A 23656-nucleotide genomic window follows, 5' to 3' on the forward strand; every position below is an offset into this window, starting at 1 on the left:
TGGGATGTGGGGGTTTGGCTGGCACTGGAGGAAGTCTGGGCTTTATTGATATCCATCTAGGTCTACAGAGGTACCAACCATGGAGTACTTCTGTGATTATAGGCCTGACAAGTTTGCTGGCTGGAAGGCAGAGGAGCACTGCTGATCTGACTTGGGCAGACCTCCAGATGCTAACTGGCTGTCTGCTAGTGAGAACAGCTCAAGGTCCCCAGCCTCCAGGTCCCTGAGCCCAACTCCCTTTCCCATGATCTTTCTCCAGGTGCTACCCAGTGAACTGACCTCCTCCCTTTCATTTTTACTCTGGGGAAAGCAGGCTGCACATCTTTGAGGACCTTACTCCTCTGCTCCATATAGCCAGGGTATGGTTTGGATAATACCCAGATTTGGGTGCCAGGATAGGGCTTGGTGGGGAGTAGGAGTTGGTATTATGGTCTGCTTTTATTTGGATCCCAGGTAGCTCAGATAAAGGACTTCTTCATATTGACTAGCTTGACTTTCTAGAACTTTCTGCTTTGGGGTTTGGATATGATGCCAGTGAGCAGTAAGGGTGTACCTCATTTTCCTTTGCCTAAGTTTTCTATATCTCCCAACTCTGCTCCAGATGTTGAGGAGGTGTGGCTGTGGTCTGGGCCAAGGTAGCATTCCCCTGTGACCAAGCAACTGACTGAGAGGTAGAAGGAGGGCTAAGAACTTGTCCTCAGTGCCAACACCTAGTCCTTTCTGGATTAACTCCTGGTGGCACATTCTTGACTTCAAGCCTCAGCTTCAAGCCTCCTGCTCTTCAGTGAGATGGGAATAATAATCCTTCCTTCACAGAGTTGTATGAAGGTGAAATAAAAAATAGAAGTCCATTTTTAAGCATGTAATAAGCTTTACAAACATCAAGTCTTGGGACTGGGGGTATAGCTCAGTGGCAGAGCACCTACCTAGCATTGCAAGGCCCTGGGTTCCATCCTTAGCACCAAACACACAGAGTCTCCTTAACTACACCCCACTCCAGAAGGCTTTCCCACAGTTGTATTCTTGATGATTAAGAAGAACTGCTGGGTCTAAGGACCTAAATGCATTTTAAACTTTGATATCACCAACTTACTCTTGAAAAAATAGTCAGTTTATACCTCAGTCCTGTCTTTGCCAGTCTGAGAGGCAACACATGATGGCTAACCCTTCCCTCAGTGCAACCCCTTAGTTCTCCCTGCAGTTGACATCTTCTCGTGTTTACTGGCCATTTGCAACTTCTAAGGTTGTTCACATACTTGGCCAAGTTTTCTATCACAGTATTTGCATCTTTCTTAATTTGAAAGCTTGGAATATGTCATAGTATTAATTCTGGATTTGCTATTTACATGCAAATATTTTTTTTCTTTTGATATTTGCATCTCAATCTTGGTAGTGTTTTATTTTGCTTTGCTTTTTTGGAAGACAGAAAAAAAAATTTCAAGTCATATCCCTTGGTCTCTTCCTTTATAGCTTCAAGGTTTCCTATCATGTCTAGACCTGCCTTCCCAAGTCACAGATCTGTTGTAGTAGGAGACAGTTCTGGTGCCTAGTGGGGGGTGTGGCTTGGGAGGAGGGAGAGATAGAGGCTCCTGGTGGGGCACCCACTGCAGTGGTGTGGGGAGAGGAGGCCAGAGGATGTGGTGGGGAGGAAGGCTTGGCCTGGGGGAGCACGTCTCAGAGATTGCCTGCCCGGCTGTGAGGTGCTCTTAGGACACCCACTGGAAGTATTCAGAATGTAACTAGAAGCGCAGAGCTGGGCTCCAGAGAGCCACTCTGGCTGAGGTGCTGGCACAGGGATCAGGAGGGAGCAGGCAGGAACCAGACAGGGAGAGTGCCATAGGCATGGATTGGGCATGTGCCCTAGATGCCAAATCTTAAAGGGTCCAATGTGAGAGGCCCCGGGAAAGCAGTCTAAAACAGTAACACACAGGGTAGATGCATCATATAGCACTGATGGCTTTTATTGCAGATTTGTGTCATTACAAGGATAATCTGGGAATATATTAAAAAACCCTCCCTTTTATATACACAAAACATGCTACATGGTACACTTGTGAGAACTGCTGAGGTAATAGGCACGCACCCAGACGTGGACAGTACCAAAAGCCCCACATCTCGCATGCCTGACCCATGTGCCCACCGGGGAGGGTCTCACCTTCCTGACTCATCTCTTGCCCCTGGCTTGGCAGTCGTCCCGGTAGTACTGAGTCTGGCAGAATTCAGGAAGCCGCCATGATGCAGCGCACCAACCAAGGAGTCTGGTGGCCCCTGTCCTCCAGAGAAGCGTAGTTGGGGGATGAGGTGCAGACTCTGGTCCACCTGAGCATGGGATCTCCAGTCTGTAGCCATCTGGGGGCCCCAGCACATTAGTGATGACGTCTCTTCAGCTGAGTGTCTCTGGCAAGGTAGGGGCTACTATTGTGTGAAGGTTAAAATGACATGGAGGCTAAAGTATGAGCGGAAGATACAGAACTGAATATACAATCTACATGGCCGCCAGTGTAGCTTTGGGCCTGGCCTTCCCTTCCCTGGCCAGAACCTGCGCCCAGACTGTTCCTACTCAGAGGTGGCGGACTCTTGCCTGGAAGGAAAGGTCTTGTGGTAGAAAAGGATGGGCAAGGGGTAAAGAGAAAGGGCGCCTTGAATGTGTAGGCAGCAGGGGACTGACACAGAGGGCGCTGGGTGAGTGAATAACTGGGTAGAAGGTGGTGACAATCCTGAGAACAGAGAAAGCATAAAAACAGAAATGATTTTTGAAATTTGAGTAGGTGCCCAAGGGGGTTCTTAAGAGAGGGAGACAGGAACCCCTATGTGAGAGATGAGCCTTGTGGACCTTCCTGGAAGAATCCAGGTGCGCCAACACCGAGGATTAGTCTTTGAATCGGGCCTACACAGCCTATGATCTGCCCTTAGGCTCCAGAAACACAGCATCAAGGAAATGTTTTCCTTCAAAGAGCAAAGTTGGGGACAACTTTAATGTCAGAGTTGGAGTGCATTTCGGTGTATATATAGCAAACCCATATGTGTATCTAGACATATCACATGTGATAGTATGTAATGCATATACATGTGGCATACACTTAAGTGCATGGAGAGGCTCATGCACATGTATATCGTGAAGGTATTTTGCAATGGTGTTTTATTGTAGGGATAATTTATTTAAAGAAAGAGTTGTCTGCAGTCCTGTCCTAGAAACATGAGGGGCTGTCTGATTTGAAGGAAAGTAGAGGAGGGACAGAGAACACAGTACCAGTCCAGTTTCATTATCTGACACAGTGACTTCAAAAAACAGAATCCAGCTCTCAGTCCTTACAGCCCAGGATGAGCTGGTGAGTAGTTGCTCATTGTGCTGGGGCTGCATGCTGGGCAGGCTCCTGCTGATGGCCACGGGAGATCCAGAGGGGAGCGGCTTAGTGGAAGGTGTTGGGGTTGGGCCGGATCATCATCACCACCTTCTTGAGTGAGTAGGAGCCTCCTCGGAACTCAGCCCAGTAGACTCCATCCTGGTAGCGGCTCCGGTAATGGCCCCCGCGGTACCAGACCCCGTTGAGGTTGGAGTGGGCACAGGCATTATACCACCAGCCTCCCTTTTGGTAGTGGGCACAGTTTCCTGCAGGAGAGAAGGGTGCAAGGAGGTCCCTGGAAGCAAGCTTTGTGCCCTGTCCCTGGTGTGCTCAGGTCTCCCGCAAGATCCTCTCTAGGAGGCCTTCAGAGTAAGACTGCTGGAGAGATGAGCCTTCTGTGGCAGAGGTCAAAGGCCAGATTTGGAGCCAGTTGGACTTTATAACTCATGGGCTGCGAGATCACAGACCAATGGCTTCCCTCCCATCCTGCATCATCCTCATCTCTTAGAGGATGGTAAAAATTCCACACCCCCACCTCAGGTCTGGAGAAAGTGAAAGTGGCCTGGGGGGTGAGCAGGGAGCTTCTTAGGATTTTAAGAGTGGAAAGTGTTGTATTAAGTCTTTATAGAATGACAAAGTAAGTGTTAAAGATGAAATGCCCCTTTTTTCTTCCCCAGCCTGTATTCCATCCAAATAACTTCTTGTGTTATTTCATAAAAGAAGGATATTCCATAAAACTCTTGGCATATCACATCATGCTGAATTTTGCTGCCAAGGACAAGCAGTTCAGAACAATAAGAAGCGTGGGCAAAGTGTGAGTGGGTGCGCAGGGGAACAGTGCCCACAGGGCGGGAAGGACCAGAGGAGCCACTGTCACTGGGGCTGCTCAATTGGGGGGACTGGGCCTGGGAAGGGACTCCTTCCTCTAAGAGGAGCTTTCCTGCCAGGCTTGGGGGTTGGAGGGCCTGATGGAGGGGCAGCCCTGCTCCAGTGGAAATGTTGGGACAGAATGAGACGGTCACAGCAGCCTGAGGCAGAAAGCTGGAGGAGAGCATCAGCCCCGGCACCCCAGATTTCCCAGAGCTGTTCTGGGGCCTCAGCTCAAGGCTACAAGGACCAAATGGCAGTGCTACATTTGGGGAGTAAGGAGACCCGTGGCACACCATGGTCTGCTTCCCATCCACCAGGGTGCCCCTTCTGCTCTGGCCTCACATATCCCAAGGGTAAAGAGCCCTCACATAGTTCTCACTGCTCTCCAGTGTCACCCCAAAGAAGTCTACAACAGACCCTGTCCCAGTGCTGAGGGTCATCCTCCTGCCCTGCTCTTTCGGAAGCCTTGGCACAGCAAGGGCCTGCTTCTCTACCAGGGTCAGTACAGTACCAGTGTAGTGCGAGGACAGGTGGGTCGCATCTCTCCTGTTCCCCAATGTCAGGACACCTGTCTGCTAGAGCGTGGCTGCCTGGGGTCCTGGAGTGAAGCTCCTTCACCACAGTGCATAGGTATTAGGGCATGCCTAAAGCACAGGCCATTCCTGGGACAGTCCCCAGAGGCTGCTACTCAAAGGTGGGAGGACTTGCTTTCAGACCAGGACTGAAAGGAAGACCAGGCAGGAGGAGCCAGGCTCACCCAGGAAAACAGACTTGGCCTCAGCCCAGAGGTGGTGCTAGCTACAGGGGTCACCAACCTACAGATTGAGTTTGGGGCCTTGGGAGGCATCAACTGTGGGGAAGTGTGATGTCAGCACTCATGGCAGGACTGTATCTGCGTATCTTATTATTTCCTGTGTTCTCCCTTGTTTTGTTTTGTTTTTATAACAGTACCTTGATTTATTTATATGTGGTGCTGAGGATCGAACCCAGTGCCTCCTTTACATGTACAAGGCAACGCTTTACCACTGAGCCACAACCCCAGCCCCCTCCCTTGTTTTTTTTTATCTAATTAAAACTTAATAAAGACCTGGGTTTGAGGCACATGACCTTGAACAAATCACTTCATGTCTCCTATCTGGTTTCCTCTCCGCATTGCATTAACATTACATGCTAGACACAGTAATGGCCAAGAGCCCGCTAGCATCAATGCTAGCTCAAGCCCCTGCTGTGTGCAGGTACCTGATAGAGTCCTATCAGGTACCTTCTCTCTAACCTTCTCCCTGCCCTGCAAGGTAGGTATTGTCCTTACTTATAGATGTGGAAACCAAGGCCCAGGGAGATTGTGCAGTGTGCTGAGGAGGTAGGGACAGCATTGGAACCCAGGGCGTGTCTGCCTCAGACAGGTGAGGATGGGACAGCCTGGCATGGGAGTGTCCATCTCTTCGCTTTTCCCTTTTGGTAAGTGCCACTGTAACCTAGCTTTGCAGAGGGAATCTGAGGGCAGTTGGTAGAGGAAGGGATATTCAGGAGGTGGGAACAGGGTTAGAGACTCCTTGTTCCCAAGCCCTTGGGTTGTGGCCTCTGGCTTTGGTTGACTTCTTTTCCCTGCCCTGCTCCTGGGTTTGACTCCACTTTTCCTACCTGTGTAGACATCATGATCTCTGTCCAGGGTGGTGAACTGCTTGCCATTGTGCCAGGTGAAGGAGTCACCCGCATTGCCATGGTAGCGCCCCAGCCGCAGCTTATAATACTCGCTCTCTGGCTCCAGGCGGAAGCTGGCATATTCTGCAAAGACCTTGCGGCCGGACCAGTCCTCCATGGTCACCAGCAGTTTGTAGTTGCCTTGGTTTGTCAGCCAGTAAATGTTCTCCAGGCCCAGCCAGTACTCTCCATCAATGTTCCCAAACCCTTGCTGGGGAAGATAAGGGAGAGCATGAGTTTGGAGCTTATAGTGTCCTCACCAGCGGCCAGACCCTCAGCCTGGGTAGAGCAGCCCAGGAAACAATTGGAGCCAGAGACAGGCCTGGGCTCCAATCCTGGCTCCTCTACATGGTGGCTGTGTGACTTGAGAGTCACTTCACCTTTCTGAACCTCAGTTGTGCATCAGACATGTGGAGAGGGGTCATGTGGAGAGCAGACCATGCCCCCTCTGGGCCAGGTATCATGGGAGTCCTGGGTTCCTCACCTTCACTTGAGGATGCTATTGCCTTCCCCACATGCTGCTGCAGGATCACAGACAATGTGGTCAGTTGAGAACCTGGCACACAGTAGGCATGTGGCCGGCATTCGTGGACAGAGTCCTCACCTCCCTGCTGTGGGTGCGTGTAACACATAAGCCCTAGCACACCAGACAGGTGTGAGCTGTGAGGGACATGTCGCATCCACCCGGGCTCCCTTTGAGATTGAAAACCTACCAGTTTTTAGCATTTTTTTTTATCTTTAAAATTTTATTTTTGTATCTACATTTGTTTAAAAATCAGTGAATTTCTAGGCCAGGCTCAGATAACTGAAGGGCTTTTATAAGTACTTTATATTGTCTAGACCCAAAGTATGCTATAAACATAGTCTGAAGTAAAATGGGAAATAACATTTTTGAGAAGATAAGCTTAGAAATTCTAGTCCAGTAAGTGAAGGTGTTTCCTTTCTCTGGCAGCAGGGCTGATTGTACCTGGCTGCTAGGCCACCAGTTACAGGTATATCTAAGAAAAAAGGGTATAGACCTCCTAAAACAAAATCAACCGGTCCACCTCGTATCACAGTACAGATTTCACAGTTCAAATCACCTGTACCCAAAGCTATGCTTACAAAACCTTTGAAAGATGCATTCTCTGTCAAAATGGGAGCACTGCCATTGGTAAGCCAGCAGCTATTCGGGCCTGTGTTACATGCAAGATGCACCGAAAAAGACTGCCGTTAGGCCCCAGAGAGCAGCATTAAGTTCAATATTTGTAGATCCATGTTCAAGTAGATTCCTTTCTGCTTCTGGTAGTTGTTCAATTTTTCTGGCTATGACATCAAAAATTGAGTTTTTCTTGATAATATCATGTGGTTTATGGTTTTCCGTTTTGACCCTGTTGCTCTCCTCCCAACAGCCAATGCCTCGCCTGTTCTTCCTTTAACATGGGGGGGGGGTGGGGGTGGGGGCTTAAGCTACAAACTTTACTTGGCTCATCCCGCCACCGCCATCTTTAGCTGACCTTATAGTTGTTTTTGACAGGTAGTTTTAAGGTCATCAGCTGCATGTTGGCCACCAAAGCCTCGTAAGCAGATGGGTTCATTGGCAGTAACCATTTCTAGGGTTTGGTGAGCACTTACAGCATGTGTGCACTGTCACAAGAACTTCACCAGGATACTTTAATAACCCTCATACCGACCCTAAGAGCAAGGCGCTATCATTATCCTCCCTAGATGGTCCAGCCAGGACGAGCAGGAAGGACACAGTCCTGGGCACTGCTCTGCCACCTCCACAGGAGAGGAGGAAGTGTGGAGGAGAGACTCCAGGAGCCTCCAAGCTGGGATATGGAGGAAAAGCAGAAATATAGGCTGGCCAGGAGGTGGTCCAGGGAGCCAAGACAGAGAGAGACCCAAGAAGGGGGTGTGGCAGAGCCACATGTAGAGGCATTATGGCCAAGGGAGTCATGGCTTTGGTTTCAGAAGGCTAAGCTGCAGTCACTGCTTTGCATGTCACAGCTAGGTAGCTGTGAGCAAGGAACTCTCCCTTGTCACCTATGTCACCAGGTCATGTACAAGATCCCTGTGGGTACTCCCATGGCCCGAGCCATTTAGGCTGTCCTCAGTACCAGAAGAAGGAGAGTGGGGTGCAGCCTTGCTTTCTACAATGATGAGCACTGCAGTGCCCTACAAATTGAGATGGGCCCTACAGTTAGGACTCCAGTAGTAGCAGAATTCTCTCCAGGAGCCCTTTGGGATCTCCCAGGGCTGAAAGCCTCAGGCCTTGCCCCTTCTGGGCACCAAGAATAAGTCATACCCATGGAAACCCCAGCTGGAAGCAGGAGTCTGCCCACACCCAGGCTGGAGCAAGCAGTCCCTCTGCCCTGTGGGGTTTTGGTGGTCCAAACTCTTAACTGCTGTCCTGTGACAGATGCTAGCAGTAGGCAGAGTAAGGAGCCTGTCCTTACCGCCCTGGTGTTTGCAAAAATGGCCCTGTCCTCATTCTAATTGCCTTGGGGTGGGCCAGTCACCTGTGGGCAGTGCAAACAGGCCCCACTGGATCTCACCTTGTATGTCTCCCAGTTCCTGAAGAAGTTGACGGAGCCATCCAGGCGCCTCTGGATGACAGTCCAGCCCCCGGGGTCATGTCTCTGGTCACACCACACCTGCATGAGGCGGTTGGTGTTCTCAGGCTTTACCAGGTAGATGGAGCTGGTGTCATGGCCATCTTCCAGGGCCTGCAGGCAGTCTCTCCATGGGCCTAGGGACACAGACGTGCACATGTCACATACTGCCTGCCACAAGGCCACAGCCCCAGATGTACCCTAGATAGGCACAGCCTCTGGCAGGGCTCCAACAGGAAGCCACAGGCCTGTAATTTGAGGGAACTGGTTTTTGTCTTGCACATTTGAGTAATAATGTGGTATAAAAGTAAGGACTTCAAGCCCATCTTCTACCCTCACTGGTTCCTACTGTGACCTCCCAGCACGCTTCCTCACTTCTCCCCACCCTTGACTTCCTTTATTTGTAGAATGGACATCATATTTACATCCTTCAGGGTTGTCAGGATTTCAGAGATTATTTGTTTCCTTTGTTCTAAGGTTGGTCACTTCAGCAAGAAGGTACTGACTTGAGTCACTAAGGTCCAGACAAGCTGGGGTCCTCCTTATTCATCTCATGGAACATTAGGAGGTCTTCCAGGTCTTTCAGCCACATAGTTCAAAATACATAAAATCACCACACATTTGTGTGGAAGTTCCTGGAGTGACTTTTTAAAAAGTTAGTTCTGTTGGTGAAGAGGCGTATGCTGCTGGATGTGGCACCGCCTGCCAGCACCAGGCAGCTTCCTGCTCTGCTTCACTAGCCAGCCTGGGCTTCACCTAACTGCACTTCTGAGCGCTGGCACACCTCAGCCAGGTTCCACATCTGCCCTTCCAGTGACAGCGCTCCATGACACCACTGCAGCTTCTAGTAAGAACTTCTGAAGGATTACAGGGCCCAGATTAGCCCAGAGTTTGGCCAAATAGCCAGAGACATCTGAATGATGCAGGGAATCATACACCAGTCTCCAAGCATCTTTTGGTGGTACCAGGTTCCCTTTCAGCTCAATCTGTGTTTCCTGAAGGAAGCTCACTGTGACCAGATGCTCAGAGCCCATGCATTCTGAGATCACCGAAGGGACAATGTCTGGGACACACCTCAATCTATGGCTCTCCTCAGAAACTGAGGCCAGAAGGGTTCTAGGCCTCTGAATAGCTTAGGTCTTTCAGCCCCTCCACCCTGAGGTCCAGCCTCCCCTAGCAGTTTCCTTTGTTCTAAGGTTGGTCACTTCAGCAAGAAGGTACTGACTTGAGTCACTAAGGTCCAGACAAGCTGGGTCCTCCTTATTCATCTCATGGAACATTAGGAGGTCTTCCAGGTCTTTCAGCCACATAGTTCAAAATACGTAAAATCACCACACATTGGTTCAGGTTCTTTAAAATACTTCTCAGACTGAGAATGGTTAAGATCAAAAGTGCTTAGAAAATTTCATCTTGCTCTATTAGTATGTATGTTTATTCAACTGCTATTAACTGTGGCCCAGCCCCCACAGGGCTGCAGAAGCCCAGGAGAGCATGGCTGCTTTGGCAGATGTGAGGAGGAGCTGGCCTTGCCTGCCTCCTCTCACTCCACTTCCTGAGGAATCCTGTCTTTCCCCCTCCTTGGGGTCGGGGCACACTCAGCTTTGCCTGTGAAGCCCCAACTTCTCAGCTTCAGTCCTGGCTGATGCTTGGCTTAGCTAGCCCACACATGATGGATGGTCAGATGGGTGAGGTTTGGGATCGTCCTTGTCGGACATCTCAGCGGGCTCTTCCAGAGAACCCATCTTAGAGCCGCCTTGCTCTGGGCACCTAGGGCGGCCTGGGTGCTGACAGTCACTGCAGGCCTCCTCCTTGAGGGTGCTTCTCACCCATTTACCAAGCCTTCTCCCATATGAGGCCCGGGGCCGGCTCCCATGCATCCCACCCCAGCACAAGGCATGGCACCAGTGGCTGTGTCCTCCCTTCCTGCCCTTGGCCCTCTTCAATATCCATCCTGAGGAAGGGAGGCCAGACCTCCAGGAAGAACATTCAGGAAGGAGAAAAAGGTTTTGGTTGTGTTTGGTCCATGCTCCAGGGACCAAGGCAGAGAATAGGAGTCTGTCCCTAACAGCTGGAGCAGAGCGACAGTGGGCGTGGGAGGCCGCCCAGCTCCTCGCCAGGTCAGCCATGCAGGAGGGGCGGTTGATGCTCATGCTGGAGATGGAAGATCCCCAGGGCCTGCAAAATAACATCACTTAACCAAGCCACAGGCCTCTCCTGCAGAGCCACTGGGCTCGTGGGCTCTCATGCGGTAGAGAGGCTGTCCTTGAAGGGGTTACCACGTAGGGAGCCTTTGGAGGCCAGTGAGAGGTAGCAGGTGAGTCCTGTGGCCCAAGCCTATGTTCCTTCATGGCTTCAGCTTTACCTTTGGCATTCCTACAAAGGGTTCCTTTTAAAAAGAAAGTATTTTAAAATGTTTTGGGGTCTCCAGTCCCTTTAGGAATTTGGGGAAAGTTCTAGACTCTCTAGAAAAATGCACAGACTCACATAATTTTGTATAGTTTCAGAACAGAAGGAAAATGGACCCTCAAGCCCTAGGTTATGACCGTGAGCTCTAAAAGAGTCTTGTCTGCAGTAGTAGTAATAACAATAATAACAATAGATAACACATGTACTGGGCTCAGGGCAAGCCCTGTCTGGGTGTTCCCTCTACCCACACTCCAGTGAGGTGGCAGCAGGCTCCTCATTTTACAGATGAAGAAAGCAGAGCCCCTGAGACATTAAGGGACCCCCAGGTGACAAAGCCAGTAAGGTTCAGGGTGAGTCTTTGTCTTCAGATGGTCTGGGTGGTCCAGAGTCCTGACTCCAAAGCACTCTTGTTTTCCCCCAACCAGAGTGAATTTGAGGGTTGGGGGCCCAGGCTGCAATCTCTGTCCTGAGGACTACTTTTTTAAAAATTTTAGTTTTTTAACCTGGTAGTCATCCCAGGTCAAAAAAATAATAAAAAAAACAGTTCTTCTTTGGCAAGGTGTTAAACTCCTTTTTAAAAAGTCTGCTTTTTTTTTTTTTTTCCTATTGACTTCTTAATATCCTTTGCACAGTTTTCAACTATTTTAAGTATCTTATGATGGAGAAGTTTTATCTTTTGTTTTTTTAGGCAAATCTAGTAATTTTCTAATTTATGTCCTTCTAGAGTCATGGGGCAGGTATAATCAGGAAGCATTTTGCATTTCATGATGTTAGATAAGACTCTCGTATATCCCTGCAGCCTGTTCTTTGATACTCAGGCCTGTTGGCTTTCAACAAGAACTGTGCCCCCTGTGCACATGCATGAATATACCACTGTAGTTCTCACCATCACATACATCCACAGATGCCAATTAAAAACACACACACACACTATAATATAGCAGAAAGATCAGTAGAGCAAAGGCAAGGGAACAGCGGCCAGAGGTGGGGGGAGTACCAGGAACTGAAATAAAGCAAATTATATTCCATGCTTTTATAATTATGTTAAAATGAATCCTAATGTTATAAATAACTGAAAAGAAGCAATAAAATAAAAACTGAAGCCCCAAACAGTTCTCCTTCGTAGACCTCCACCAAATCTCACACATCCATATGCATTCCTTTCCTTACATTAGAGACACTGTGGCAAATGTAAAAAATGCAAACAATGAGGGAAAATTTGTTCAAAAAATAGGTTGCATTGAAAAACTGGCAGCAGTGAAATAATGGCTGCATTAAAATAGCCAAGCCCAAGCCTCCTGATTTGATGGGCAACCTACAGCTGCAGCAGGGGAGTGATGCAGTGGCACACCTGTCATATGCAGTGTGTCCAGAATTCTGCAACTGTAACATAAATAACATAAGGCCAATATGCAGGTTGTTACACATAATGCCCCGGGGGGCTAGGGGAGGCCCATGGTTGAGCAAGTGTGGCGCTGAAGAAGGGACTCCCAACTTGGAGTCACGAGCCACTGGCTCAGATCTTGGTGGCTTCACCTACTCACAATATGACTTGGGCAGTTTCCTCACTGAGCTTCAAGTTCTCTTGTAAAATGGGGAAGGAGCACTGGCTATCCTAAGGGTCTCACCAACGTGGAGCAGCCAAGAGGCCATCCTGAGCCGGTGCTCAGCACAGTCTCTTTCCTCCTGTTATAGGTGAAAGCTGACATGGTGGAAGTTGTTCATACTCTTTCCTCTGTCTCTGTTGTCTCTCCCTCTCCCTCCCCACCCACTTCACACACATATACACACAAACACAAACAAACATCACTGTATATTTTGAATTTCCAAGACTAAATATAAAGCTATTTGCTAATAGATATTTTTCACAGGCATAGTTTAAAAGTCAGAGTTTCAGCGGAAAAGGCCACAAAGATGTATTGAAATAAAGAATGGAAATCTTTTTTTGTCAAGGAAGCTAAATTTTTGACGTGCAGTGGGTGAAACCCTCCCTCCAGAACAGTGCGAGCGCCCAGGCACTATTTGACTTGGCTCCCCTTCTGAGAGGGCGGCTCTGTCCAGAGAACCAGGCCAATACTAACTCGGCAGCACCTAGGCCCAGAGCGGTGTACGTGCCCCAACCTCACCTCTATAAAGACCACATTTACACCACAGTTGGAATGTTCCACGTGAAGAGCCATGCAGTCGCCATGGCTGAGCCGAACCAGTGTGGTTCCCTAGAGGGGTGGCAAGGGCACAGGAAGGACACAGGACCTGATGCCAGGAGGAGAGAAGGAATGCTGGCACATCCCTCCTGCAGAGATGCAGGTGTTGGGCTCTCGAACCCTAGTGTCAGCCCTGGTAACTGCCAAGCCCCTCTTTGCTTCCCCTCCTTTGGTGTTCTGGATAGAGGCATCAAGGCACCAGCCGCCCAGCCGCCCAGGAAACCAGACTTCACTGATGGCCAATGCAGTGTTCACCGCCTCCAGTCAGGGCCTTTCTGATAAAGGCAAGTTAGAGCCAGAAGCCAGGCCAGGCCATCGTGTAACTTCCTCTTCTCTTTGCTTTCTGTGGTCTGGGCTGGACCTGTGTCAGGCCAGCTCACCCACCTAGGCCCCAGCATTGAAATGGGTTCACAAACTGCAGCAGCTTTCAATGAGGGCTCCCTACACCACGAATATATGAGCAGAGCTACTGCAGCTCCCCCTGAGGAGCAGCAAGAGGGGCAGAGGCCCTCTGGGTCATGAGCTGGGCTGGCCAGCAGTTGACTGACTTTCATTTCCTAAGCCCAGCCCCAAACCTAAGAACCCAACCACCTTTGGCCATGTAGAGGACCCTGGAGCCTGTGCTGACATCATGGGGAACTGCTCCCATGAATGCATTTGTCCCTAAACCCCTGGGGAGAGGCTTCTGTGATATCACCAAGTCACCTGCTTTTGCATGAGAACTGTATGTGGGTTTTCAATTATTCTTACTGATGGCCTTTCTCCAAAAAGTCATTTTTCTGTTCCCGGAAACATATTCCTAACCGAAGTGACTAGTTGTTAAAATTGGATCTGGAGTTTCCTGTTCACATTTATCCATCCTGAGTGCCAGGGCACATGGGCTGTTAGGTGTGAGTCCCCCCCCCCCCCCAGCCAGGAGCAGAATTCTGAGAGTCCCACCAGGGCAGGACAGGCATTGGGCAGGGTCTGTGATGACCAGTCTATCTGTAGTTGCTCGAGACTCATTTATCCAGAAGCTTGGTGGAATAATAGTTTGATGATGACCATATATGTTCTATGTCAGCCACTAACTTTTACAGAACCAGAGTCCAAAACAATTACCTGAATACAGGAATAGCTTATGCCAAAGGCCTCTAGTTCTTATAGAGCCTCAGCATTTACATCATGAATGCCATTTCCAGTCATTCCAGGGAAAGGGTCCAAGTGCTCTGCCCGCTCTTGAGGCTGCTTTAGTCCTCAGGTGGTGGGCACAGTGCCTTTTCAGGAGTTTATGAAAATGTTTGAGGCCTTAAAAAATACTTATTGGCTGTCAAATATGAAAAGAAAACTACAAAATTGAAATTTATTAGTATATAATTAAATTTCTACGAAGTGTAACATCTTGTCAAGTTCATTAATTGTAAAGTTTAACTTTCATAAAAATGTTATTACTTTTGAAAACAATTTGTAGGTTAAATTTTTTCTCACTTCCCAAGAATTCCTGAACATGCCTGCTGTTTGCTGAGAAATCAGAGTTAACCATAAATTAATTGAGTTACTCTTAGCCAAATAATTTCAAAAGCAAAATTAGTCAAATACTTTCAAGATTGTTACAGTAAAAATTATATTAGATATGTGAGATGGCCTGGTGGGTGTGGCTTCAATGCACTTGATATAGTCTGGGGCCTTCCAAGAGCTCTTAGGGCCCATGAAGGGTTTAAGGGGGTTCTGTTTGTATTGGTTTGACCTCAAGATAAACAGGCGTCACAATATTGCTTTCCAAAGGACACTAAGAAGCATGTGCCCACTCTTAGGTTTCTGGTGGTACAGGTGGGCAGGAAGAGAAACAGGGACTTAAAACAAAGAAGAAAAGAGGTTAGACCAGGAGGGGCTATGGAGGTCTCACTGGGGGTAGAGGTGCACAGCTTGCTGGGGACTGGTGAGAGGGGAGCCCTGGGGCTCCCTAAGGGATGCCGTTACAGGTGCCCAAGACTGGATGTGGCTATGGGTGGTGCACAGAGCCCCCCGCCCCACCCCTAGGACACTTTGAGGATGACCAGGGATCTCAGTTCAAAGCGGGAACATCTTGGGAGGACTTATCAGACCCAGAATTGCAACCAACCCACAGATGCTAGACAGTGCTCCACAGTCCTGTGGTTGGCCAACCTGTTAACCTTTTCCAAGGAAGGCGACCAGCTTCCTTGACTTCTTAAAGAACCAAGATTGACTTTATCCATCACCTTTTCATCTTCCAGACACTTAAAACCCCTCTTCATACTCTGTTCTGTCATTTTACTGGGGCTCAACCACAAGCCACTTGTATATAATTGGGCATTATGTCCTTTTTCTCTTTCACAAAATAGGGCACTTGCCCAGCACCAAGCCTGGTCTCCATAAACTCCTGACAGTTGCTGGCAGAGACTCTGTGAGCATATCTGCAAGGCCCTGCTACCCTCATTACCTCCTCCAGGAACCCTTTCCCATCCCCACAGGAGATACTGAATCCTGCTTGGATGCCCAAAGTGCTTTATGTTTATCTCTAGGAATTTAGTAGAGATGATGACTACCATATGTGGCGAGCCTTCACCTGCTAGGCATCCCATGTTTTGTTCTATCCTCCTGAGGCCCTGCAGTGAGGAGGTCACATGCCTGGGCCTGAGAAGTGCAGGGTCTGGAATTGGAGCTCAGGTCTGCCTTCCAGGCCCAGGTTACTCCTGCGTACTATGCTGCGATTACCACACTGTGTTAGCCTTGGGGGAAGGGGACTCCTGTCTCCTCATTAGGCTGTGGGCTTTTCTGGGGTGGACACTTGGTCAGGTCAGGGAGCCCTCATCCATCTTTCCAGGCTGCATCTTCTCACCAGCCCAATCCACAGTCTCTTCCTCACCCTCCTTCTGTCCTTTCCAGCTTGAGAACCATCTGGAAATGGGCCCCATAGCAGCTGATCATCAGCATCCCAACCAAACCCTGGCAAAGGACTTCTGTTCTGTGGGGGAGACTGGACTGTCTGTAGCGGGAAGTTGGCGCATGGTATCTGGGGACAGATGGTCACCCTTTCTGTTCTTTTAGAAATTACTCTAGAAATACCGTACTAAGATACTTAATTTTAATATTTAGGGAAAAATGATTTAAATATATTTGTCATTTAAACTAAAATTCTCTTCTTACAAACTTGTTCTCTGCATGTATAGAAATTTTAACTTAAATTATTGTATTTTTTAAAAAAAAATCTATTAAGTGAAATTCATTTATTCACTTAAAAAGAGAGGGGTGGAGGCTGGGGATATAGCTCAGTTGGTAGAGTGCCTGCCTCACTTGCACAAGACCCTGGGTTCTAATCCCCAGCACCAAACACACACAAAAAGGGTAACCTACAACTACTTCATCAGCTGATCTTGAGATACTAAGCAAAGTATCTTCAGCTTAGTGTCAACTACTCTTCTCCAGATTCATTCCAGGGAAGGCTGAGGCTGAGGCAGCCATATGGGGACTGGGGAGAGACCATCTCCAGCATCCCACAGGTAGGTTCCTGTGACTGCAGACCTCGTTGATGTGGGTAGAAGTCACTGAAGGTGCACATCATTACTTTCATGATAGTAACCTAGCCATTGGTGTCAACAAATTCAACCAGTGATATTTTAGACACTCAGAAATGTGATGCTAACTTAATTCTGCTTTCTTTGTCTTTAAAAAAAAATGTTGGCGGCCTCTCAGGGTTATGATACAGTCTGCTATGTAAGCTTGCCACGACAACCCATCAGTGTGAGTAGCAAGCTGGCCACAGATGCCCGATCTCCAGGATTTTCTAGATTACTTCCATTTTGCCAAATGCCAAACTGTTAGGATTTCCAAGTCATGAGATGCCAAATCCCCATGCTTCTAACAGTAACAAGTTGATAGTTTATCTCCTGTGGCTGCAAATACCACAGCGTTTAGCCCAATGTCATCCTTGGAAAACAGCCTGAGGCCTGGAGGAATAGCTTTCCATCACACTCAAAAGCTCTTTGTGATCAGTTCTCCCAAGCCACCAGAGGAGTGGGGAGGGAGGAGGAGGGTGGCTTTGGAACCCTCTTCCTCCTGTGGCTTTTGTTGAGCAAGAAGCTAGCAAAGAATGAATGCACTTTGAAGCATCACTGCATTATGTAGTTTGCAATGAACTGGGAATCTTATTATGTTTAATAAAACACTTTAGAAAAAGCAACATCTTCCAGACACTTAAAACCCCTCTTCTTTAGGTTTCCAGTGGTACAGGTGGGCAGGAAGAGAAATAGGGATTTAAAACAAAGAAGAAAAGAGGTTAGACGGGGAGGGGTTATGGAGGTCTCACTGGGGGTAGAGGTGCACAGCTTGCTAGGGGCTGGTGAGAGGGGAGTACAGTGGGAACAGCACAGGCTCAAGACAGGAGACCTGTGAGACTTTCCCCTCGGCCTCTGCAACCTTGAAGGCTAAATTCAAATCAAGTATAGCCACAGTCACCCCTACTTGACATCAGCACTGCACCCCAGACCTCTCCAGCTCACTGTGGTAGTCAGGCCAGGGAGCTCAGGCTGCGAAGCTGACCTATCTGCCTACAGGGCCAGCACCACTTCCCTCTGGACTGATGCTTGCTTGACTTCTAGAAAGAATGGAAGCCACTGTGCCGTATACCTCCTTCTCTGTTACAAAACATTCCAACATGCTAAGGAACCATGATGTAATGGACATATTTCCTACCATAAAGGGTGAGTGGAGATAAAATACAGGGGAAGAAATCTGCGTAGCTTTGAGCCTTGGTAGCGCCACTTGCTAGCTGTGTCATCTTAGCTAAGTTGCTTGAACTCTCGAAACACTCTTGTTCAAGTTGTCCAAGTCCCCCCATCCCTAGATGCCTGTGATGAGAGAGGGATGATCTCCACATGTGCCCTGTGCTGTCTGTGAAGCAGTGTGATCTGGAGGAAAGACTACAGTGACTGATTCTATTCTTGGAGAACTAAGATTTAAAGATGCCAGGACTTCAAGCTTGGCTCTACATTGAAAGACAGATATCCACTGAAATATGGAGCAGAATGAACCCCTCAGGTGTGTCCAGATTTGATAGTTAAATGAGATTGGTCTGCAGCCTCCACTGGCTCATTTCCCAGGAGCCAGGGCTGTGTGGCTCTTTCCATGGCTGCACTCCCCTGTTTCTGTGGGCTGAGGGAGGGGTGGTCCCAGTGGTCTCACTGTGCAGCTTCTGGGCTGTCAGCACCGTGAGTGTTCCAACAACACATCCACTAGCTCTTTTGAGAGCTGTTTTTCAAGGGGCTGTTCTGGAACCCAGTACCATGAAACAGTGACAGAAGGTCAGGTAGGTCCCCGGTGGCTGGGCCAGGGCAAGTGTTGTAGAGCAATTTTCACACTGGTGCCCCTCCAGCTTCTCAGAGTCCCAGAGTCATTAGGACAGACCTGGTTTGAGCTTTGCTGAGCTATTTACTATCTGTGTCATCTTGACTAAGTTTCTTGACCTCTCTGAACCTCAGTGTCCTGAAAGTTACAAGTCAGGGACCGATCTCAGCTCTACATGGACAAGTTCTGTGATAGGAAGGTGATGCTGGGGAATCCGAGGGACCCTGACGGTTCTGCTACTTTATAATTTTATAGCTCCTCCTTTATCCACTGAGAAACCAACTGAGCTGCTGTGTCCTCTGTCTCAGGAGAGAAAAATGGCAAAAGTGCCCACTCCTGCTAGTTTTTAAAAATTCGTTTCCAACAGGGACTCACTGTACTGTGGCAGCACTAACTGTCCTTCCCTGTCAGCCTCTGGGGTCAGTCCAGAGTCCACCCTCCCCTTTCTTTTGCTTGTTAGGGAATGATCCCTGCAGCTCTCTCCTTTAACAGCAGCAGTAGGAGCATAGGGAGAGGTCTCCAGGCCTCATCACAAGTTTCATCCCAATCAAATGCCCCAGGTGGGTCTGGCCAACCCTGAGGGAGACAGGACAGAGTCCAGGTTAGGAGCCAGGGAAGCCAGAAGCTGCTCGGGCTTTTCACCCTGGCTCTCAGCAGGCCCCCTGGCCTGGTGCCAGCCTGCTACTATCTCACTGTGGCCAGGAACAGGCCAGTGAATGCAGCTTCAGATAAGGAGCCAGGGCTGCCTCAGTCCCCTAGAGAAGGGCGTGCTGTGGGCTCAGTGCCCCAAACAATGGGGTAAAGAGCAGTGGCTCTGGGGTTGCTGGGTGAAAGCTCTGGAGGCTGCAGAGGCCTGGGTACAAAGGTGTCTAATTGCAAAGGTGTTTCTGGCTGACTCATGTCTCTGGGAATAAAGGCTCTGTCGGGAGAGAGCACAGAGAGGGTTTTGTCTTCAGGGACTAGAACCTGCCCAAGCTCAGATAAGAGCCCTCTGCCGATTGGCTAGGCAAATGCGCGGTAGAAGGAAACCCTCTGCTTCCCCCTCACAGTTTGGTGTCTGCTTGTGTGGGAGCTCAGTGGTAAGATGGGCCACAAAAAATTTGCTACTAAGGATCGTGCACCAACATTTGGGGAGGCTTTCTTAAATAAATAAATAAATGTGCCCTCAGCCATCTCCATAATGGGATGAGATCACACTGTCATGCCGTCCCACACCAGGTACTTCTTCAAGTGGGACAGAAAGGGTGCAGTGAGGGTAGGAGCCTTGGATCCATAGCAGCCCATAGCCTCCCTTACCTGTACTTCAGATCATGCTGGAATATGAAGCAGCAGGAGGTTGGGATCCTTTGGGAGGCTGGGAGCAGGGCCGTGTCCCTGGGTCTTTGCACAGACTCATCTCTCTCAGGGACCTACCAGTAACTTGGTTTCCCAGCTCCCAGGTCTGCCTCTTGAACTCTTACAAATCCTTCAAAATGCAGCACAGAGGTCCCATCTCTGTGCAGTCTTCCCCTCTCCTCAGGGCACACTCAGTCATGCTACCTTTGTGTCCCCAGTGCCTCGTACTCCCCCTTTGAGGGGCTCTTAGCACTCCGGGGTCAGTTCCCCCAGCTGGAGTTGACTCACTGCATCACTGCTTTTAAGTTCTCTGTTATGCTGGCCCCATAAATTCTCACAATGATCTGGAAATTTTTGCCTCACCAGATGTTCCCTCCCAGAGAAGTCCTTTGTTATAACTGAAGTGCTGCTTTTAGGGAATAGAAATGATGAGCACTGGATAGATCCCAGATGCAATCATGCACCTGCCACCTCCACAGACTGAGTTCCTGTGAGCAGGGACAACATTTCTAACTGGTTCCCCGAGCCTAGTGCCATGAAGAGCAGGAAGCCAGACTCAGCATTGTGGCAGCACTGCAGGAGCACAGCATTCCCTGCTGGCTGTGCTGAGTGTCCACCACGTGACCCAGTGGTTATGGCACTTGTCACATTTTACAGAGAGAAATCTGAGGCTCAGAGGAGTTAAATAACTTTCTCATGAGCAGACAGCTAACAAGGGGTGGAGCCTGGATGCAAACTCAGATCTTTATTCTTTCACTCTGAATCTACCAGCTTAGTTCAAGCCTAGGAATGTCCAAAATTGTTGAACTAGAAACTAGAGATGTTTAGAAAAGTGGAGACTTTCTGGGTAGTCACTCATGTCAGTTTTATGACCACATTCAGCTGAGCTTCATTTGGTGCCCAAATGGCACATTTCACCTTCTAGGTAAAGACCTATTAACACACCCTACCCTCTCTTTTGGAGCTTCTGATGTAAAACAGGCATGTGTGCAGATAGATCAGTCATCAGCCTTGGAATGCCAGAGTTCAAGAGGGATTGTTTGTTTTAGTCTCCTGGTTTTAAGATGAAGACACTCAGCAGTTTTTGGCTGGAGGTGCAGATCAGTGGTAGAGCACTTGCCTAGCATGTGCAAGGCCTTGGGATCAATCCCCAGCACCACAGAGAAAGAGAACAAACAGAAAAATAAACACAGGTTTTACAGTGTTTGATTTTATAGAACTGTCATTTGAGGATAGATTAAAATAGAATCTATCAGAAGCTTTAGGTGAGGCAGCTGAGGTTGAGAGGGACAAAGTGACTTGTCCTAGAACTAGTCAGTGGAGGAAGCAGGATTCTAAACCAGGTCAGTTCTCTGCAAGGCACCTGTTCTTAACCCCCATGCCCAGTCCAGTCTGTCCTACGAGATGTTATGACAGATGCTCTGCCCTGTGCCTAGCTGCCCTCTATCCCTACTGACCTGCAAACAGCAAGCTCTGTCCTGCCCACTGGCCATCCTCGGGCATGCAGGTTCAGCTCCTCAGATATATGAAGAGAATGCTCTTCCCAGTTCTGGTGATTACTTTTAAAAATATGAAATAGGGTATTTTCAATAAAAATACTTCCCTGCTTATACAACAAAGCAGTACCCAAAGTACTGCCATGGAGCAGATATGTGGTTAGCTCTTGTGGAGATGACTCTGCCTCTCACGGCGGCCCACTGGGAGTGCTGCTGCCTCCTGGGTAAATGAGAGGCCAAGCTCTGGCAGGAGGGGTTTTTGGCCCACTCCACCCAGACTGAGGATTCTCAGAGTCCTTTCACACAGAAGAGTCAGCTTAAGAGTTAAAGTGAAGAGGTCTGAACTCAAATGCAGCCTGCCCTCCTCAGCCTGTGGGCAAGGTACTTAATAGGAGTGCTCCCAAGGACCTGCAAGACATATCAGGTAATGCGCTTGAAGGCATCCAGCGCCCATGTCTTAGTTAAATTTCCCAAACCTACCAGGGACCCCATTTCTCCTCCATCACAGTGTTCTGAGAATTACCGTATTTTGGGGTGAAATGTATATTTAAAAGTATATGGAAGCCTCATTGAAAATCCCAGGCACCAGCAGACTGTAGGAAACTCGGGGATTTGAGAAGCGCACCTTCCCAATCCCCAGCCCTTGCAGTGTGTTAACCTACCTTTACTGTAATGGTGCTCTTTCTCTTGGCCTGCTGTTCTGGGATGACATTTAGAAAGTGCCAGCTCTGGGCCCTGCCTATCCCTAAGCCTGCAGGAAAGACATCCCAGCTGCCAACATAGAGCATCTCCTACAGAGCCTGGGGAGTATGAGCCTCCCTTCTCTTCTCTCAGAAGCCAGGGGGTGTCTGCCCCATTTCCCGGTTCTACCTTTAGACATCCATCAAAGCAATGTAGTTCCCCTTACCCCACTGGCTCCAGTGGCCTGCTCAAGGGATTGCCAGAGAATTGTGCAAGTCTTTGGTCTGATCTCAACTGGCTGTGCCTCTTCCCCCACTTGTGGTCACAGCCAAGGGAAGCCTGGTACCGGGCTCTGAGGCCCACGTGGGATGGGATCCCAGAAAGACTTACCTGATGGCTTGTCAGTGGAGGATGGAAGGCTGGTGAGGGCAGGCATGGTGGGCAGAGGTGGTGGCAGCACCTTCAGGTTCTGGTCACTCTGGATCTCGTTGGTAGAGATCTGGTTGATGATACGGTTGTAGGTGGGTGGCTGGTAGACCCGGGGTGGGGTGGCAGGAGGCGGCTGGGGTACAGGCCTGGCTACGGGCACCCTCTGGCAGTGCTCCTCAAGCTGAGCAATGACCTCTGACTGGTTGTGGGCCAGTGTGGCCAGGTGCTGGTACTTGTGCTCCAGGTCCTTATACTTGCTGGCCAGCTGCAGCATGTCAGCCGTCTGGTTCAGGATCCTGTTCTCCAGCTGGGAGAGCTCCAGTGCGTTGTCCCGCTTGCGGATGATCTCATGCAGGAGCTGCATGTAGAGCTGCGTGACACGTGAGTTCATGTTGCGGCTTTCCTTGCGCAGCAGCTTCACCTCGCTCACGATGCCGCCGTCTACCTCCACCAGCTGCTGCAGGGTCTCAATCTGCCGCTTCTGCTTGAGCAACTCGCTGTTGAGCAGCTCCAGCTCCTGCTTGTGCACGCGGTTCTCCAGGAGCACCTCTGGCTCCTTGGAGTTGACGCAGATGGCGCCTGTGACCCGCTGCTGGGGAACGATGAAGGTGTAGGTGCACTTGTCCTGGGATTCGCCCGCCCGCTTGTACCTGTTGAGGTAAATGAACTCTCTCTGTGAGCCCTCCTCTGTGCCTTCAAAACCATCCTCGGGGCCTGCAGCAACTCCCAGGGTGGCCAGCAGTCCCAGCCACCAGCACGTGATACACAGTGGCCTCATGGTCCTTGCAATGTGGTGGTTATTCTTTGTGAATGGATTCTATGAAACCCTGAAAGTAAACAGAGGGGAGAATCAGTGACAGTTCGATTCCTGCCAGTAACCAGTGCCATCAGGGTCCTAGCCTTCTTGCCAGGTGGAACATTTCCCAAATACAGTTTTGGGAGACCACATTCTATTCTTCTGGAGTCAGTGGGCAGGGGAGCCATTCTGGAAGTGACAAGAGACAGCAGGCCCAGCAAGGTAGAGAGGAAAAGGAGGACCTGGACATATGGATGTCAGGGTCCCGGTCCTGCCACTCCTGGAGCCTGAGAACCACCTTCAGGGAAGCTTGAAGTGGGAAAGAGGAGGCACAGTCTGTCTTGCAATCCTCTGACTGTCATATCGCCTCATCCTGAGCCTTCCCCTGAAGCTCCTGTTACAGGTGTGATCTGCCACACTGCTAAATAGTCTCCTCTTCTGGACCTGAGGTCCATGA

At 49.4% G+C, this 23656-nt stretch overlaps 2 protein-coding genes across 14 annotated transcripts in view; one reads left to right on the forward strand and one right to left on the reverse strand.

Moving 5' to 3' along the window:
• Ralgps1 (Ral GEF with PH domain and SH3 binding motif 1) overlaps positions 1-23656 on the forward strand; it is a 245250-nt gene that overhangs the window by 128717 nt on the left and 92877 nt on the right. The window lies entirely within an intron of this gene.
• The window catches only part of Angptl2 (angiopoietin like 2), a 34943-nt gene continuing 13223 nt past the window's right edge, over positions 1937-23656 (reverse strand). Inside the window, exons 2-5 of the mRNA XM_046451206.2 lie at positions 22365-23230; positions 8453-8646; positions 5856-6126; positions 1937-3610 (exon numbers count right to left, since the gene is read on the reverse strand). Of these exons, the coding sequence (XP_046307162.1) occupies positions 3411-3610; positions 5856-6126; positions 8453-8646; positions 22365-23181 (1482 nt within the window). The 5' untranslated portion in view covers positions 23182-23230 and the 3' untranslated portion in view covers positions 1937-3410. The remainder of the gene's footprint in view (positions 3611-5855; positions 6127-8452; positions 8647-22364; positions 23231-23656) is intronic.

This window comes from Marmota monax, unplaced genomic scaffold (genome assembly GCF_021218885.2).
Source record: "Marmota monax isolate L192 unplaced genomic scaffold, Marmota_monax_Labrador192_F-V1.1 WCK01_AAM20220418_F8-fsc00020, whole genome shotgun sequence".
Taxonomy (NCBI): Eukaryota; Metazoa; Chordata; class Mammalia; order Rodentia; family Sciuridae; genus Marmota; species Marmota monax.